General features: G+C 39.1%; 1 protein-coding gene and 1 long non-coding RNA gene across 9 annotated transcripts in view; one reads left to right on the top strand and one right to left on the bottom strand.

Moving 5' to 3' along the window:
- The window catches only part of LOC132686378 (uncharacterized), a 38026-nt gene extending 30700 nt beyond the window's left edge, over positions 1-7326 (top strand). Inside the window, exons 3-5 of one of the 2 annotated variants that reach the window (XR_009613638.1) lie at positions 1984-2085; positions 2788-2856; positions 7062-7326. This is a non-coding gene — a long non-coding RNA (uncharacterized LOC132686378). Of the gene's footprint in view, positions 1-1983; positions 2086-2787; positions 3489-7061 lie in introns of those variants that run through there. The other variant, XR_014136440.1, reaches the window with a different exon arrangement.
- The window catches only part of PPP1R12B (protein phosphatase 1 regulatory subunit 12B), a 212078-nt gene that overhangs the window by 58122 nt on the left and 134643 nt on the right, over positions 1-19313 (bottom strand). Inside the window, exon 20 of one of the 7 annotated variants that reach the window (XM_060644094.3) lies at positions 4938-5129. The exons of the other annotated variants lie outside the window; for them this stretch is intronic. Coding sequence (XP_060500077.3) covers positions 5094-5129 — 36 coding nt within the window. The 3' untranslated portion in view covers positions 4938-5093. Of the gene's footprint in view, positions 1-4937; positions 5130-19313 lie in introns of those variants that run through there. 7 annotated transcript variants of the gene reach the window in all.

Here is a 19313-nt window from a genome sequence, read left to right as displayed (position 1 = left end):
GCAGATGTGTGCTCGAGTTCCTCAAGCTATCTTCCCCATCTTAATTCTCTTTCATGTTTCCTACCTCCATCTCTACAATGCATTCTGAAAGATTTTCTCCATCTTATTTTCCAGTTTACTAATTTTTCTCTTAAGCTGTAACAGTATGTTGCACAGTCTATCTCTTCTGTTATTCAATACTGTAGTATTTTTTTTCATTTCAATATTACATTTTTCACTTCCAAAACTTCTACGTGGTTCTTTTTCACATCTTTCTGTTCTTGTTTCATTACCTGTTATTCTTGTTTTATGGGATCTAACTTCTTTTGTATGTTGAGAATTTTAACTTATTTTATTTTAAAAATTTTATTTTAAAAATTATTTTCAGACAGAGAAAGAGTGCAAGTGCGTGTGCAAGTGGGGGAGGGGCAGAGAATGGGGGTGGGGGAGAATCCCGTGGGTTTGATCCCAGGAACTGTGAAATAATGACCTGAGTGGAAACCAAGAGTTGGATACTTAACCGACTGAGCCACCCAGGCACCCTAGAGAATTTTAACTTATTTTAAAACCCTCTTTAGATTGCTCTATTATCTTTTTTCTCAGGTATAAATTCTCTGTTTTTCGTGGTCCTAAATTTTCTGAATTCTTTGTAATGTTTTGAGTTCTCAATTTTTAGGATTGTTTTAAAATACAAGTACCTGTCTCTATAGGGTAGTTTTAAGTTGCCTCAGCTTAGGCCTGATAAGATGCTGGTCTTAAACCAGATCTTAAATTGACAGCTCTGGGTTCTATGTTGAGTGAGTCCTTGTTCGTGCTTGCTTGCTGCCTCTGGCTGCTCCTCCTTATTTCTGGTCAGGCACAAGCAGTGTATTTCTGTGATGTTCCTGGGATGAGCTGAACTAACCCAGCCCCCATCTGCGGATAGCATTGTGGGTTCCTGGCTCCTGGATTCATGCTCTCAGTAGGCAGAATCCTTGCAAAAAAACCCTGACCCAATTGCCTATATCCATTTATAGCTCCCTTACCAGAGTGACTTTTGTCTCACTATTGGCCCAAAGAGACTTTCTTTCTTAAGTATTATTGTGTATTTTTAAAAATCTTTAAAAAAAATATTTACCCATTACTTTTTTTTCTTTACAAAATCAATTTATCTTGTCTTTATTTTTTTACTTTTTCCCTTTTAAAAATTGTTATTTATTTTTGAGAGGGAACATATGTTGGGGAGGGGCAGAGAAGCAGGGGGTGGGGGCAGAGCATCTGAAGCAGGCTCTACGCTGACAGCAGAGAGCCCCATGTGAGGTTTGAACTCACAAACCATGAGATCATGACCTGAGCCAAAGTTGGACGCTTTACCAACTGAGCCACCCAGGTGCCCCTCTTTTCTTCCCTTGTCTCTGTTCTTCCTTTACAATCTCACGCTCCTGAAGAAAATGAGTCTACTTTTTAAATTATGGTTTTTATATTGCTATTAATATGAGGGATTTAAAAAAGAAAATTTTACTAATATCTAATATGTATAATGTCCTCTCCTTTCCCCAACTCTCCCTACAAAATGGAATTGAGTGAGTCTCAAAAAGGAACAGTTGACACATCTATACAATTCACTGAGAACACATTTTGATAGACGTTTCCCCTTTGCATCTTAGCTGACTTCACTGCCTGGGGACAAGACGTACCACTTACAATGTATATTGAGGAAATAAAATTCCTTCTCCTATGCCTGCGATGGTATATTATTTACCGTACTGAGGAGTGACAGATTAACTACAGGATGCCCAATTAAATCTGAATTTTACATAAAGAAGAAATGTTTCTGGTATAAATGTGTGTCTCAAGTACTGCATGGGACATACACTAAAAATTAGTATTTGTAATTTGAAATTCAAATTTAACTGAGTGTCCTGTACTTTCATTTGCCAAATCTAGTAACCCTCACTGCACACAAAAATAAAATAAGAAAGTGTGGATTACTTGCAATGTGAGAAATATTTTTTGATCATGCAGGTTTTTGTGGAGTTTTCATCTATAACTTGAATGAACTATTGCTTGAGACTTCGATTAAACAAATTGCTCTGATGATTGACACTTACCTTGATGACAACCCAGGTATGGGGGTTTCTTCTCTAAATCTTAAGGATTGTTACTTTGATTCTGTACCCATGTCTGTTGGCCCTTTTGGTAAAACTCAAATTTACATTTTAATAGTACTGGGCCAGACACAGCTATTATCATAGAAAATGTGTTAGGACTAAAAAGAGTCTGGATTTCTCAAAATTTCTCCTTGGCTCTTCCATCATTACCAAAATGGGAATTTTGTTGGAAAAGAAAGGATGTATCCTACATCACAAACTTCAGAAACCAGCTGAAGGAGAAATACGTCAGAGAAAGACAAAGATCATATGATTTCACTCATATGTAGAATCTAAGAACCAAAACAGATGAACACAGGGGAAGGGAAGGAAAAATAAGATAAAAACAGAGAGGGAGGCAAACCATAGAGACTCCCAAATACAGAGAACAAACCAAAGCTTGCTGGAGGGGAGAAGGGTGTAGGGAAGGGCGAAATGGGTGATGGGCACCCACTGGGATGAGCACTGGGTGTTATATGCAAGCGATTAATCACTAAACTCCACTCCTGAAATCATTATACTATATGTTAACTAACTTGGATTTAAATGTTTAAAAGTTAAAAAATTAATAACAAAAAAAAGAAACAAGCTGAAACTGGGAGTTAGCAGCCTACTCCCGTTCCCTGTGGTTTTCATCTTTACTCTTCCCAGAATGTTGATTTCACTCTTTTCCTTGCAGATTCTTGTCGGCTTCTCATTCCACATGATAAAACAGGAGCACCCCAAAATTCTAATTGTATATGTACAGGTACACTCACAACCAAAGCCTTCATATCATTTCCAATTCCCTAAGAATAAAAAATATCACTATCTCAACATGGAACAGATGAACACCTCCGTGTTAATAAGCTATGGTCAGGGCTGGTGTTATCCATTATATGGTCAGCTGATGGTGGTTTACTCTTGGAGAGTAGCACCTGGTTCTGTTTCCCATCTCATTTCTTAAATGTCAAGTTTTCTCCGCTCCTTTGCCCTTTTTTCTCTCCAGGTTTTCTCAATGAACCCATGGTTTTCCAGCATCAGCTCAATCGCTTCCAGAGAGTTCCTGAGGAGTGCCCCATTCTTCATGGACTTTTCATTACTTCTTAATTTTGTATTGAGAGGGACAGGATTCAGTATCCTTACTCTGCCATCCTGAGTACTAGAGTAGCTTTTAGTTTTTTTTTTAATGTTTATTTTTGAGAGAGAGAAAGAGTATGAGTCGAGAGGGGCAGAGAGAGAGAGAGAGAGAGAGAGAGAGAGAGAGAGAGAGAGGGAGACACAGAATCTGAAACAGGCTCCAGGCTCTGAGCAGTCAGCACAGAGCCTGACACAGGGCTCGAACTCATGAACCATGAGATCATGACCTGAGCTGAAGTCAGACACCCAACCGACTGAGCCACCCAGGTGCCCCGCTTTTACTTTTTAAATAATAGTTCAATTCTCATAACCCCACCAGTCTGTAGTCATTAGCAAATACATCCAAGGTTCAAAATCAAAGTTGACCGTAGTAGAGGAATATTCTGATTATTTGGAAGTAGTTTGCATGGAAATAAACAACAGATACACTGAAAAATCAGAAATGGAGGGAAGTTGATTTTAAAAAGGTAAGAAACTTGGGACAGCAGCAGACTTTATTGTAGACCTTGTGTATAAACTTTACCACTGTTTTCCATAAATGGAATCAGACTGAACAAAAGAAAAGGGTGCTTTCCACAGCACTAGGCCCAGCACTGCAGCCAGCAGAGTCCTGTAATAAGCACCACCTGCACTCCTACACCTGGAAGACAGCCATCAGCACAGTGGAAAGAATGCTGGTCTGGGAATTCAGAACTGTTCTAGCTCATTCTCTGCCACTACGCTATTGTACAGCATAGGTTAAGTCTTGATCCCTTTTGGGGCCCCAGGTATTTTATCTGTAAAATAAGGGAGTTGGGCTAGAATAGCTTCCACAGTACCTTCCAGAAATAATTTTCTGTGATCTCAACAGTTTGGTACTTCGTAAGTATGCTGAGTCCTCCATTCTTCAGTTTGCTAAGTAAATAACCTGCCAGGTACAGGAAGAAAAGCATGCATTCCTGAGCTCAGTCTTCAAGAATGGAGACTCACCATCAGCAGACACGTGGCATTGTCTGATCACCACTCTGCAAAGGAACAGCCTACTGGTGCCTAGTGACTGGATGAAGTTTCCGTGTGGGTGTAAACACAATCTAAGTTTTAAATAGAGAAAAGCAAACCAACCCAGACCAAAACAAAACCCCTACACACAGTCTCAGGCACAGCAGAAGAAAGCATGTCTTTTCTACAAACATGTCTGTCACTGACAGTTGAGAAGACAATAAAAATAAATCGCATACTGAGCATATCAAAGCGCAGAGAGGGACAAAAGTAAGCAGCAGGCAGCAAAGTCATAGGATGTGAGCGGTCTGACCCTGCACACTGTAAAGTCTGCACAGCCAGAAATTTCATGTGAATCGAAATGCAGGGAAGAGAATCAGGAAGGAAAGAGAAAAGTTGGGAGTTCGACTGAAAAGAAGGACGAATGGATTAAGAATGTAAAAATTGGGTTAAGGTGGCAAGGAAAACTCAGTAATAAATCTCGGAGTTTCTCAGAGCGTTGACTATGGTTCCAGTGTGAATTTTTACGAACTACTTAATTTCACGACATTACACTAAAGACAAGTAGATTCCAACTTGGGAGGTGTGAAGGATGGAGAAATAGCATATAACCAGCCCCGACCCCAAGCAGTCTTCAGATAACATTCTAGAGACATTTCTAAAAACAAAAACAAAACACATTCATTGAAAGGCACCTTACCATCCACACTGCTACACGTGAGGCTCAGTACATGGCATCTACAGTGCTGTTTGTGTGAACGATATTAGGGGTGGGGTGGGTGCCCAGCAGATTTCGTAACTCCACTATCCAATACTTCCACTCCATCAGAAACACGCAACCCATCACCAGCCAGGGAAAAAAATGCTCTGGCAAAATTCCCACTCGGTTCAAGCAGTCTTCACTTGCAGGCAAGCCTTCACTTTCTGGAAGTTTGTGTGGCCAAAGCATTTAAGTAAAAAACAAGAAGAGAAAAAGAAAAAAAAAGAAACAAGTAACAGGGGAGCATTAAGGAAAGTAGAAAAAAGCCAGTCATACTTAGTCTCACCTTAGAAACACAATCACTGTTAACACTGTGGTGACTGTACCCCTGGTCTTTTTACTTGGGCCTGGGTATCCTCTATACCTCCTATTACATATATGATTGTGGATCTAGTTCATTCACTAATCTTTTATCATAAGCATTTATCCAGGCTATTACAGTATCTTTGTAACTCATTTTTAAATGGCTGCCTCATACTCTCATCTGTTCCAAGGAAACACTCCGAAATGGCTAGTAGGGAACAGTAAAGCAAACTATGATTCATAGTATTCCATTGCATGGATGAATCATAGTTTACTTAACTGCTGCCAGAATACTGGACATTTAGGTTGTTTCCAATTTTTCCACTGTTACAAATAACTAAATGGACTCAATTTGTTTTGTTCAATAGTACCTAGCAAACAGCTTTCCATATAATAGGTACTCAAGTATTTATTGAGTGAATAAACGTTTATAGAGCTACATACATACAATATATCCTGTGACAAAAATCTCTGTATATAAAGCTTCCCTTGACCCTTTTTATATTGAGGACTGTTTCTTAGTGAAAGATTTCCATAAGTGGAAATTCTGTATCAGTTTGGGGCTTTTCATAGTTTGACAATTTGCTTTCTGAAAAGGAAGTATTAACTTGCATTCTCAACAGTAAAATATGAGGAGGCCCATTTCATTACACTCTCACCTGAATTGAGCATTATCTTTTTACCTATGTTGGTTAGTAAAAAACAAAAAAAACAAAAAAACAAAAAAACCCCAAAACACTACTTCATTACAATACTAATTCATAGCTTTGAACACTAGTGAGGTTATATACTTCCCCTTATAGATGTTAAACAGTTGTCCATTTTGAAATAGTTTTCCAATAATCACTGCTATCTAAATCAAATTTATTCTCTGAAGCTCAGTGGTAGGTTACAGTATAAAAACATTTTTAGGAAGTAGATTCTGGAAGAACTTTCTTTAAGAAACTAACCTGAATATATAGCTGAGAACATTATAACCTGAATATATAGTTTCTTTAAGAAACTAACCTGAATATATAGCTTATTCATAACCTACTTGTTATTACGCTGCAATGTGCTTTTATTAATGGTAAAGTTGGAAGCTAAAACTCTCAGTTCTTGACTTTTCCCTAATATTTCTCTGTTACATAACTTTGTTTTGTTTGTGATATCTTTCTGGGGTAATATCATAACTGAGGAGGGGGAAAGCTGGGAGGAAAAAGTTCCCATATTATTCTTCTGGAATTTTTCTTTTAGGAAGCCATTCTAGATTAATCCAGAACCCACAACTGCACTCTATCAAACTTCTTTAGCTAAGATAATCTTGAGGTGGCTTAGCAGAACTTTGTCAAACTTGAATCAGGCTTTCTCTCTGAAGGCACTCCGTAAACAAGTGAAACACAAAAAAAGGGAGAAACACGGTCAGAGAAAACATGGTAGGTCTGGACAACATTACCAGTAATGAGAACATGACGATGACTGACAATCACATCTCACTAGCTAATCCAATAACTAACTCCTTTCATAATTGCTAGCATAATGTGGAAAATGCTCCTCTGGGGTAGAAGAATATTTGCTTTTCATTCCTTCAAAATATGCTTGCAGGATCAGGCAAGAATGTTGATCTATCGTCTGTTCTCAACAAGGGGAGGAAGCAGAAATGTGGAATAAGGATTGTTAGGAGGAAGCCCAATTCAGAGTAAAGCATGGAAGCAGAAAGTCATCACAATCTGCCAAATGATAGGATGATTAGATATGTCTGAACTCTTCAAGGCTTTATGAAGACTTTTCTTTTCTTTTCTTTTTTTTAACAGCAAACTATTTTGGAGCTCTGCCCACAAAGCAAATGGCTACTAACCAGATGCTATTAACCCCCAGGAAACTTATCAAAATCATTATTGCAGAGGATCACAAAGAGAAGGTACCACTGCTTCAGTGCCATCCAGGCCACCAAACTGTTCTCACTAGCCAGCAAAATCTCCTTATTGCCAAATCCACTGGGTACTTTGGGGGTTCTCAGACTCTGTGTGGATTACAGAATCAAACTGGATGTGATTACAGAGGACTAGGGTAGCTATAGTTTGTCTTTCCAGCACTTTATCCCTTTCTCTTCTTTTGGTAACAGAACGCTTTCTTTCGTCCTGTGGGGAACCGGTCCAAGTAGCTGACCCTCTCCTGACCCCACCCCTACAAAAAGTGGGAGCCACTGCTACTGCTTCCTCATTATCATTACCATCACTACTGTTGTCGTTATCATTATCATTACAATCACCGTGGTAGCTAACATTTATTGAGTGCTTACCGTGTTTAGGCACTGTCGGTAAGTTTTATCCGCATTATCTCTTTTAAAGACATGACCTATGTGATAGCTACCATTATTTCTCACATGTTAGAGTTAGGGAAACTGAGGCACAGAGGAGTATGTAATTTGCCCAAGGTCGTACAATAAGTCACAGAACAGGGATTTGAACTCAAATAACTTGGTTCCAGAGTTCTGGATCTTAACCACTGTGCTTCACCGCCCCTCTAACCATCTAACCTCTGGCTACAGAAATTGCTTCAGGCAAGTCTACCTGACCAAAGCCAGGTCAACTGGATATATGGACACTAGGATAGAGAAGGTATTCTTCCTCTGTGGTCTATACAAGAAGGAGGCAGAGCTCTGATGACCAAGTTTTAGCCTCCTGCACTTAGCTATGCCTGACACCAACCTGGATCAATGTGCAGATATCCCAGTTACATAGCCTTTTGCTTCAGCTATATGAAATTAAGTTTCTGTCATCTAGAGTCCCTGAAACTTTTCACTTCCTTTTTTGGTCGAACATATTCTTTCCTCGCTCTTTTCCTGCTCTGACCATTTCCTCTCAGATCTCTTTCATGGGACCTTTCCTCCTCTGCATATCCCTTAAGCACTGGTGTGGCCCAGGCTCTGTTCTAAACTGTCTATTCTTATTTTTTCACAGCAGTGCTCCTCCTTAGCATCCCACAGATGTTCTGATAGGTCTCCCCTGGGGATGGGCTCCTTTTGCCTTTCCTGCTTCAGAATCACTGTGATACTGACCCATGGTCATTTGAGTGCATCCCTCACAACACTGGGGAAGAAAAAAAGCTGAGAACCAACTGCTCTACAAGTTATTCTTGGAAAATATCCTCCCTTTCATAATTTAAAACCATTACCAACAGGCTGCTGCCCCTCTAAATTTTTATTTCTAGCCCCAGAACCTCCCCACACTCAGGCCTGTGTATCGAATTGCCTATAGCATATTTAATTTCATATGTCTGACAGGTACCTCAAAGTCAGTACATCCAAAAGCAAAAACATCTTCATCACAAACATGTTCTTTCTCCTGAATTCTCAATCTCATTATTAGTATATTATTCATGCAGTCATCAAAACTGGAAACATGAATGTCATTAATTGGACTGTTCTACAAATCTTCATAAAGACATAGCTAAATACTAGATATTCTGCTAGATCCTGGAAAGTTAACATAATGAACAAGAAACAGACCTTGCTTTTAAGGATTTTTGTTTAATTGGCAAATATAATAATAGTAACAATTATCACTGTATATTACAGGTTAGTTCAAGATACTGAGGAGAACCTAGCCTACTCTGAAGAGGGGGTCAAAGGAAGGGTTCCTGGAGGCCCCAGGTGGGCCATAAACTAAAACATGAATGGGTGTTAAAAAGGGAAGTGGGGAGAGGAAGAGGCAATAAAGTAGGAGGAAGAGCATTCCAGGAAATGGGAATAACGTGTGTGAAAGCTCAAAGACATGGGGGGAAGGGGGCGGCGGGTTGGCGGCAGGGAAAGACTGGTGAAGTACTATTATACTAGCAGCTATTGTTTAACAAACACTTGCTAAGGCTGGGCACTATTTAAAGTGAAATACATTGTTATGGCCTTAAGCCTATAAGATAGGGATAACAATCTCATTTTTACAGCCAATTAAAGCACTTTTACAATTCCGAGAGGTTAAATTTCTCTTTTAAGACCTTACAGCTAATAAGAGATGGAAGTAGCTTTGGACCTGGGTCTTCTGGCTCCAAAGCCAATACCGTGTCTACCAATCCGTGCATCTTCTCAACCACTGTAGACTCTTCTTTATATTCACTCTCCACACCAGTAAAATATCAAATCCTATGGAGTTTTCATATTTCTTAGGTTCCTCCCATTCAAACCATACTTAGCATTAGTTACCTAGTTCATTATCTTTCATTCGGACACTAATAGGCTCTAATTGCTCTCTAGGTATAAAAAAAAAAAAGTGTGTGTGTGTGTGTGTGTGTGTGAGAGAGAGAGAGAGAGAGAGAGAGAGAGAGACAGAGACAGAGACAGAGACAGAGAAAGAGAGACAGAAAGTCAGATCATAACTACTTCATTTTTCCCACATGAGACCCACCAATTTATCTGTATATGCTCTCCTGCTCCAATGGAAGAAATATTCCTGTTTTTGTCTAGAGCCAGCCCTGGAATAATCTAGGGCATAATCATAGACTCTGTTCCTTTCTTTATGCTCTTTTCTGGAGAGATCTCACCCAGTCCACCATCTCTAGGTATCATCTCTAAGGCAGTGACTCTCAAATATCTTTATTTCTAGCTCTATTATCTCCCATGAACACCAGATTCCTATGTTCAACTGCCTACATGATATCTCAACTTGCATGTCTAACAGGAATACCTCCTGGCCCATTAAAATGTGAGTATTATGAGGGGCAGGAACATTGTCTACCTTATACATTTCTGTATCCCTAATGCATCATGCTTGACATATACTAGGTAATAATAACTTTGTTGACTATATAAATGTATGCTGCTATGTAAGCAGTTCCTGAATGGAACTGGACTGTCTTAGAGGGCCTTTAATAATTTGGTTCTCTGTGGGTTAAATGTCCATTTCTGGAGGAGAGGAAGGAGTAGAGATTGGCTCTAAGTCCCTTCAGGGGGCCATAGTTAATGACTCTTTAATGATGACCTACCTGGGATATTAGTAATCCCTAAATATTATACCTCTAGGAACAGTCTTTGTCAAATTTGCCTGTTAAGAATCACCTGGAAGACTTCTATTACAATATAGATTCGTAGGCTTTCCACTCTCTACCACCACATCCCCTCCTAAGTCAGAATCTCAAAGGAAGAGGCCTGAAAATCTATATTATAAACAAATGACCCCAATGATTCTTACTGACAAGTTTGAGGAAGACTACTATAGAAGCTTTACCTATTAGGTAATTATTATTGAAAATGGCTCAGCTTGCTGGATAGCGGTATCCAAACTTGCCCTTAGCTCTAAGTCAAACACCCCAGAATTATTATTATGATTATAATATAATTAATATAATATAATTATGATTATAAGTTGCCCGAATAATATGGCATTAGTTTTATTCCAGAGAGCTAGAGGTCACAAGTGACTGGAGAGACTCTTCAGACAACATATCATACATTAGGCAGACCTTTATTCTATAGAAAGGATCTTGTTTTGTTTACTTGGCACAAAATTAATTGTGCCAATCCATCACTGATTCCTATACATGGTGTGAGTCTTTACTATGACATATCACTGTCAGCTCTCATCCTTTTTCCTTTTCAAATTTTTCCTTAAAGTTGTTCAATAACCAGAATCCACTCCAAAAATCCACTCCTCTTAACCATCATTTCAAGTAAGCCCAAGGCCAAAGCTTTGAAGATTTCTTTCACCCCTCCGTAAATCTCCCCAAATTCTTCTTACGTATGTACTGCAGACTGAAAGTTAACAAGGCAAAAAAACCTAATAAACTCCATAACCTACTCCTGACTAAGGAATTCAAATGACAACCAGCAATTAAAATGAATGACAGGTACCCTTCCAAGAATCTGTGAGCCTTAAAGCCATGGCCATAACCTAAAAAGCAGAATTTCTCAAGTGTCAAGTGATCACACATCCCCAAACTATCATTTTAGCCAACCTCAAAGTCAGGTCTTTGGGAGGGAAGAAGGGATAGGATCAGATGAAAAAAGCAGATAGGGATATATTAGGAGAATCAACCATTTCAGACTTTCTCCACTTGTGGTGAGCAGAGTATAACATATAGTCTTGTTGAATTACCATGTTGTATACCTGAAACTAATGTAACATGGTGTGTCAACTACACTTCAATAAAAAGATTAAAAAATGTTTAGGAAAAAAAAAAGGTAATGAACTAAGATAGAACAGAGAAACTACTTTAAAATGACGTAGAAGAAACTCCTCCTTTACTCCTTCATCCAGGAATCTTTATAGCTTGCTTTCTGGAGCATGACCAAAACTGATGCTTCTCCAAGTGAGGACAAACAACATGTATCCCCCTAAATGAATGACTTCCCTGACCCCACAAAGTGTCAATAATATTAAAGAATCAGAGCAATTGGAAAAATGCTGAATTACCAGAAAAGTGCTTAGATGAGAGCAAACTGACATTTGGAGTCATGTTTACATCAGCAAACATTTATGAATCTGTAACCAAGAGCAGAGGCTGGCAAACTGTGGCCCGGGCTGTAGGCCAAATCCAGCCCACCAACCTGCTTTTATAAATAAAGTTTTATTGAAACATAGCCATTCTATTTATTGACAGATTGTCTATTGGTTACTTTCCCACTATAATAGCAAAGTTGAGTAGTTGCAACAGACTACACAGACCACAAAGTAGATAATAATTACAATCAGGCCCTTTATTATTATTATTATTATTATTATTATTATTTTAATCAAGCCCTTTATATAAAGTGTTTACTAAGCCCTGACCTAGAGTGTTATGTACCAAAGATGAAGATTAGGCTGGCCCTGCTGTCGCTGTCCCTCCCCCAACACATACTACTGGAGAACAGACAAAGACATTTGCCCTCCCCATGACCTCGGAAAGGCAATGTTGACCCTCACAAGAGCCAACCAGCACCTATACTAGTCACTTGGAGAAATGAGAAACTAAGCATTCAGTTACCACGGACAGCCCCATGATCTACCAATTGGGTATATCACTTTTTTTTAATGTTTATTTATTTTTGAGAGAGAGAGAGACAGAGCATGAGCCGGGGGAGGGGCAGAGACAGAGGAAGACACAGAATCTGAAGCAGGCTCCAGGTTCTGAGCTGTCAGCACAGAGCTCAATGTGGGGCTTGAACCCACAAATTGTGAGATCATGACCTGTGCCGAAGTTGGACACTTAACAGACTGAGCCACCCAGGCTCCTCTTGGGTATATCACTTTTGAAAGTCCCCCAGCACCTAAGTAATTTTACTTTGAGCTACTAACTTGCCAATGTTTTTTTTTTTTTTTTTAATTGGGGCATAAATGAAATGCATTATATTAGTTTCAGGTGTACAACATGATGATTAGATATTTGTATATATTGCAAAATAAATACCCCAATAAGTCCAGTTAATAATCTGTCACCATACATAGCTACAGAATTTTTTTCCTTATCATGAGAACTTTTTAAGATTTATTCTTTAGCAACTTTCAAACATGAGACACAGCATTATAAACTAGAGTTTCCATGCTGTTTGTTATGTCTCCATGACTTATGCCAATGGTTTCAAAAATGTCCCTCCTTTCTTCTCAGTAGTCAATAACACTGGCATAGTTTAAGGTATAAGAGCTCAGGATTTAAGAAAACAAAACATTCTTTTTTTTTTTAAATTTTTTTTTCAACGTTTTTTATTTATTTTTGGGACAGACAGAGAGAGACAGAGCATGAACGGGGGAGGGGCAGAGAGAGAGGGAGACACAGAATCGGAAACAGGCTCCAGGCTCCGAGCCATCAGCCCAGAGCCTGACGCGGGGCTCGAACTCACGGACTGCGAGATCGTGACCTGGCTGAAGTCGGACGCTTAACCGACTGCGCCACCCAGGCGCCCCTTTTTTTTTTTTTTTTTTTATTTTTTTTTCAACGTTTTTGAAAACAAAACATTCTTAAAGCATTAAAAAAGCCAAGTATTTTCAAAAGCACATACTGTTAAGTCACATCTGTGTGAACATTTAAGTATCTTGAAAAATCATATTTGGATATAAAGCCACGGTTTTTCTGTGAAAGAAATTCACGTCACTACATGGTTGCTGATTCTTGAACTTGTTTCATTGAAAACTGAGATGGTATAGAGAAAATTAAGACGGGCAGATTGTACAGATTTATTTTTACGTTTTCACCCCAACTACCCTACCTTTTAGGTCCTACCAAAGTAAGACCTTTACAGGCAACATCTGTTAGTGCCTTGAGGGCAACATTCCTGCTGGGGCAAATCTAGAAACACTCCATTTGCTGAAAAAGAGCTGCAAATCCCACACTAAGCTTTTTACCTCAATCATGGGGCTAGAACTCTGACATTAGCTAAGCCTAAGCCATGGTTAAAGCTCTCTAGCCATGCTATCAACAGAGAAATGAATACTTTCATAACTAAGGTAACCCCTAGACTCCAACAGAAAGAGGAACAATTATTCCTAGAGGTTCTCTGTAATCAAAGCCATCATAGGACTATTTTGATAAAAGAGTTGAACCCAAGTGCTTTGAAGAAAACATTATGAGATTGTCATCCTGGTAATGATGGGGTCCCAGGAATTCTCCGGTTGGAAATGATCCTTTTCTTAAAAATGCCATTAGTCGATCCTGAATATGTTTTAAAAAGAAAAAAAAAAAAAAAAAAAAAAAAAACAACTTCGCAAAAACACCAACAGAAAGTTCACCAGAATGTTAAACAGTAATTTCTTCTGAGTGGTATTTTTGGGCAATTTTTTCTTATTCTTTACAGCACAAAGAGTCCTCTTTCATAACAAATATTTCTAATACCTCTTCCAATCTTTACTATCCTGAAATAAAATTCATAGACATAAAACTTAGCTAAAATTGTTTTAAAAATCAAATAAACTTTGAAGAAAAACAAAAGGAATATATAATGAAATATGTATTTCAATGCATAAATTCTTGGGCCAATAACACTAGAAGGTATAATGAAGTAGTCAGAGGCTTAGACTCATCATAGATCATCATGAAGGTAGAAGTCACATGCACATCTGTAGAATGTTTTAGAACAATGCCATTATACAAGTGGCCCTGCTGTCAGGAATGAATAAAACTAAAACTACAGTTTTTCCTCAGTTTACATGGTAGTTGAATTTTTAGATTCTCTCTGCCATAAAATGGAAGTTTACACATAAAATCAAGTTTGGTTTTGGACTTTTTCATCCATGACTGTCCAGGGAGACAGCTGAAAGTCAAGGAAGCTGCAGGACAACTGTTACATGGGACCTATTAGGACAGGTAGTATCTCTGGGCCCTGTCCACTAAATGCATCCCCCATCACTGTGACCCCTAAAAGTACCCGCACGAATATTTATAACCTCTAGAAATGCTCCTGCTGCTTTTGAGAAGCACTGCTTTATACTTTTCTATACTTCATATATTTTCTATAATGAAATATATTACTTTTATAATCATAAAAAAATTCCAGCAGAGTTTCAAGCTCATCAGTGTCCCTCCAACAAAGAGACAGAAGGTCATGGGTCACTAACACAAACTAATACCTTGAAGGCAATCAGAGGCAGAAGAAAGATTTGGAAGAAAAGTAAATGGTCAAGGGTTAACTGTACCGTCCCTTAGTAGTTGATAAACCTTCCACATCTTTGGATAAGAAGTTTGAGCAAAGCCCAAACAGATACCTTGAAGGTCAATTTATTCTATCTTAAAAAAGATTTCTGACTAGAGCAGAATTCACTGATGTAATGGGACAGTGGGTCCAAAAATTACAGGGTCTCAAAGGAATACATGTGAGCTTTGATTACTGAGATTTCCTTGGCAACAGCACGACCTAAAATTAATAGAGTCCTTAAAAGGAAGATGCCAAAAGAAACTTCGTTGGTTTATACAGCTTGGGCTAGAACAAGGCACAGTGTGACCCATATATAGAAAATCACAGCATCTGCAGTATTTTAAGAAGCTACAGTCACAAAGCAAGAGCAAATGTACAGTGAAAGGAAAGATCCTTCCAGGCTTATATGGAGTCAACCACTAGAGAAGAGTCTTCAGTGCACATTGGATAGAAGGCAGCTTCCCACACACAGAGCTGGTTGGCTGCCATGTCTCAATCTTCATCTTTTTCCTTGGGACTGCCCACTGTCATCAATTGTACAAATCCGGGACAGCTTGCTTTTCTTCATGAGAATGCTTGCCAACTCCCAGAGGCTGGCTATGACAGGGCTGTTTATAACAGCCATCGCTTATTAAATATATCCTTATAAGCATTTTTATATAACCAAATTTCTCAGACTTCTCAAAACCTTCTCATTCTGGGGACAAACTAACTACCCTGTTCCCTTCGTCTCTTTTTTTTTTTTTCTTATCTGGCTACAGATAAAGAGGCTAAGGGAGGAAAATCTGTATTTTCTTATCCTTTCACTTGATTAAAAAGAGACTTGCTTTCACAAGATTGTGGCTGTTATATTTATATGGTATGCTGTGAAAAATATTACTTTGCTACATAAATAACTAACCCTGATAGCTCTGACAGCTTACCTTCGGCGTCTTTAAACTTAGTCAAACTGTTGTTCCCTCTCAACAGTGCAGTCTTGTCAGGGGACATACCTTACCATATTAGGTAATCAAGCCCCGAGAGAGGAGAAGCAAAACAGTCCTAGGATTTTACCTAAAAGGAGAATGGCAAAGATACTGCCCAGTGGCGGAGAGCAGACAGAAAATCACTGGATGCCCTCCAGCAGATTAAGGGGCTTCACGAGATTAAGTAACAAGATTAAAAAAAAAATACTGCTTGAGAGAGGAAAGAGGATCCAGCAAATAGCCAGAAGCAAAGTTGTAGAAAATTAGAGCATACAGGCAAAGGGGCTATTATTTACCCAAAGAAAGGTGGGGGGGGGGGGAGGAGGGGGGAGAGCGGGGTAAAGATCTATGAAACTAGAATTGTTGGAAATCCCTGCAGAAAAAGATAAACAGGAGGGCAACTGAGGCATAGAAATGAAAGCCTGCTTGATTAACAGAAATATGCGGGACTTGATTTGATCAGGTGCTCAGTTTCTAGCAGAAATGGAAACATTTAGTTCTTGTTTCTTCCCTTTCTCCTCATCACTTGTTCCCCCTACTTCAGCAACCCCTCTTAAGATTTATTTATCAAAATTCATCAGGTACATTTATAAAAACATATACTAGAGTTATATAGGAGCCTGGGCTACTTCTCTGACTCTCCAAAAACTTAATTCTTTGTGGATAAATTAATAAATAACTTCAAAATCACACGATTCTAAGGTCAATGGATGTATTCCAAAAGCCTTACTCTGATGCAGATTGAACCTGCAGATTTGGAAAACAGTATGAATGAATTTCGATCGTCTCTAACTATTTAAGTGTATTTATTCATGTTCATTTTATGACTTTAGGAGGTAGCTACCATGACTATCCCTACTTTATAGATGAGGAAACTGAAGTATACAGCGGTTAAGTAACTTTTCCAAAGTAGTTAAGTGGCCCAGGGAGTCTACCTAGCTCCTGGGTCTGCACTCTTACCCACTATGCTATATTGCTTGTCGTAACAGTATATCACATGAGATATAGAACAGATAGAAAGATTCCCCTGAAGGTAGTACAACTGCCATGGACTAGGAACCCAGCGATGTGATCCTGGCAAGTTACTTAATCTCTCTGGACCTCAGCTGTTATCTTTAAAATGAGATGTTTAACTAGTTACCTAGAAGTTTAAGTCTCTTTCAGTTCTAAAATTCAGTCTATAATTGCCATCGTAGACATTACAGAGCTAACTCAGAGTTTAGCATCTGATAACACTCAGAAATAAGTTTTCAAAGAAACCCTCTTATCCGTAAGTGAAATGGAAGTGCTAGTTATTCAAAGATATAATAAAGCTGAGGAAAATCAGGCAAAGCAAAGGGGACCAAAAGCTGAGTGAACTTAAAAGATCACCTGCAGGGGCGCCTGGGTGGCTCAGTCGGTTGAGCATCCGACTTCGGCTCAGGTCATGATCTCGCGGTCCGTGAGTTCAAGCCCCGCGTCGGGCTCTGTGCTGACAGCTCAGAGCCTGGAGCCTGTTTCGGATTCTGTGTCTCCCCCTCTCTCTCTGACCCTCCCCCCATTCATGCTCTGTCTCTCTCTGTCTCAAAAATAAATAAACGTTAGAATGGAGAAAATTAAAAAAAAAAAAAAAGATAATCTGCAAAGATGGTTAATCAATAGAATTGTTCTGATTAAACAAAAAAGTCCTATTCATATTCCCAGAGCTAACTACTAAGATTCATCAGTTCTTCCCCTTTGTGGTTCTTCCCCTTCTCACATTGAATTTGGGAGTGTCCCAGGACTCTGTCTTTGGATTTCTTCTCCGTCTGCTTTCATTCTCTTGGTGATCTCATTCCATCTCCTGGTTTTAAATACAATCTATACATTTATTGACATTCAGTTCATATGTCCAGTCTGGACCACTCATCTGAACTCCAGACTCCTACTGCTAAGTCTTCTCTTGACATTTCCATGTGGATGTCAATCAGACATTAAATTTAACACTCCTAAAACCCAAACCACATGTCTGCTCTTCCCCCACCAAATCCATTCCTTCCACAGTCATCTCTATTTCAGTGAACGAAAACTCCATTCTTTCAGTTGCCTTAGCTAAAAGTTTTGGTGTCCACCTTGATCACTACCCCTGCCATTTTTTTTTCACCCTATATCCAATCCAGCAGCAAATTTCATTGGTTCCAATTTCAAACTATATGCTAAATATGAAAACTTCCCAGCAGCTTTACTACCCATTCTCACTTTGGTCTAAACCACCATAAGTTTTTCCCTGGATGATTCGTAATAGCCTCCTAACTGATGTTCCTGCTTCCACCCGGATCCCTTTAGAGTATATCCTCCAAAGAGTAGGCAAAGGAACTCCTTCAAATATTAAGTATAATCATGTCACTCTTCTGCTCAAGACTCTACAGGGGCTACCCACTCATTCTGATCAAAAGCCAGAGCCTTTCCAATGACTTATCAGTCTCTGCCTTTGGGCCCTTCTGCTCATTCTGCTCTACCACACCGGTCTTTTCACCTGTCCTCAAGCACGTCAGCTGTGCTTCTGCCTCAGAATCTTTGCAAGTGCTATTGCCCCTGTCTAAACTCTCTATTCCCATATGTCCACATGGCACCCCATCTTACTTCCTTTCATTCTAGGCTCAGATGATGCTTTCTCAGCAAGGTCTATCCTGACCACCCTACTTATAATGTCAACTTCCTATCCCACTCAGGCACTTCTGATTCCTTCCTATCCTACTCTACATGGGTTTTCCAAAAACACTCATCACCTTTTCACACACTATTTACTTCACACACTTACTTATTTTATTTATTGTCCATCTCCTCCACTAGAATGTAAACTCCTTAAGAGCAGGGCTTTTTGTTCATTGTTGCATCTCCAGTATCTGGAAAATTGCCTGACTATAATAGGTACCTTAATGTACTTGTTCAGCAAGTAAATGAGAGGAAGGTTATAGAGGAGAAGGCAGGACAGAATGGGAAATGCATTTAGTCACTTTTGGTAGTAGAGACATTTCTGGTGCCAAGTGGCTCCAAAGGCAAGTTTTATTTTCTATTAAAGCTTAGTTCAAAACCAAGTTTTGGCAGCAAATTTCTATACGCTTCTAGCTTTTATTTAATTTGGAAATCTTACATTTAATGGCTTACTTCCTTTGGTACACTTTATCAACACATCTCTCCACTAGCATGCCACAGCCTTCCAAGGCACATACCTTAATATCCATGAATTAGTAATTCCTTAACAATATCTCCTTTACCCAATGCATTTTGAGGGGTGATGAGCAATCCAGATCTACTATTCCACCCTGGACTGGGAAAACTACATTGCTAGTTTTGAGGGTGAGGTTTCAGTGATTCTGTTCAGACTGACTTGCCTAAAAGCAACAGGGCTGGAGCCTAGGGATGCTGAGGGAGGCATCTTGTATGGAAATTCTTACTTCATGAAAGATATAAGTACCTATCTATGTCAAGGACAACAGAGGAACGCTGATATTCTACCCACTGACTGAATCTTGATACTC

The sequence above is a fragment of the Panthera onca genome, chromosome F1, assembly GCF_046562875.1.
Source record: "Panthera onca isolate mPanOnc1 chromosome F1, mPanOnc1 haplotype 2, whole genome shotgun sequence".
In the NCBI taxonomy this organism is placed as follows: domain Eukaryota; kingdom Metazoa; phylum Chordata; class Mammalia; order Carnivora; family Felidae; genus Panthera; species Panthera onca.
Note: the sequence above shows the minus strand (reverse complement) of the source record. Positions and strands in the feature narration are given on the sequence as shown.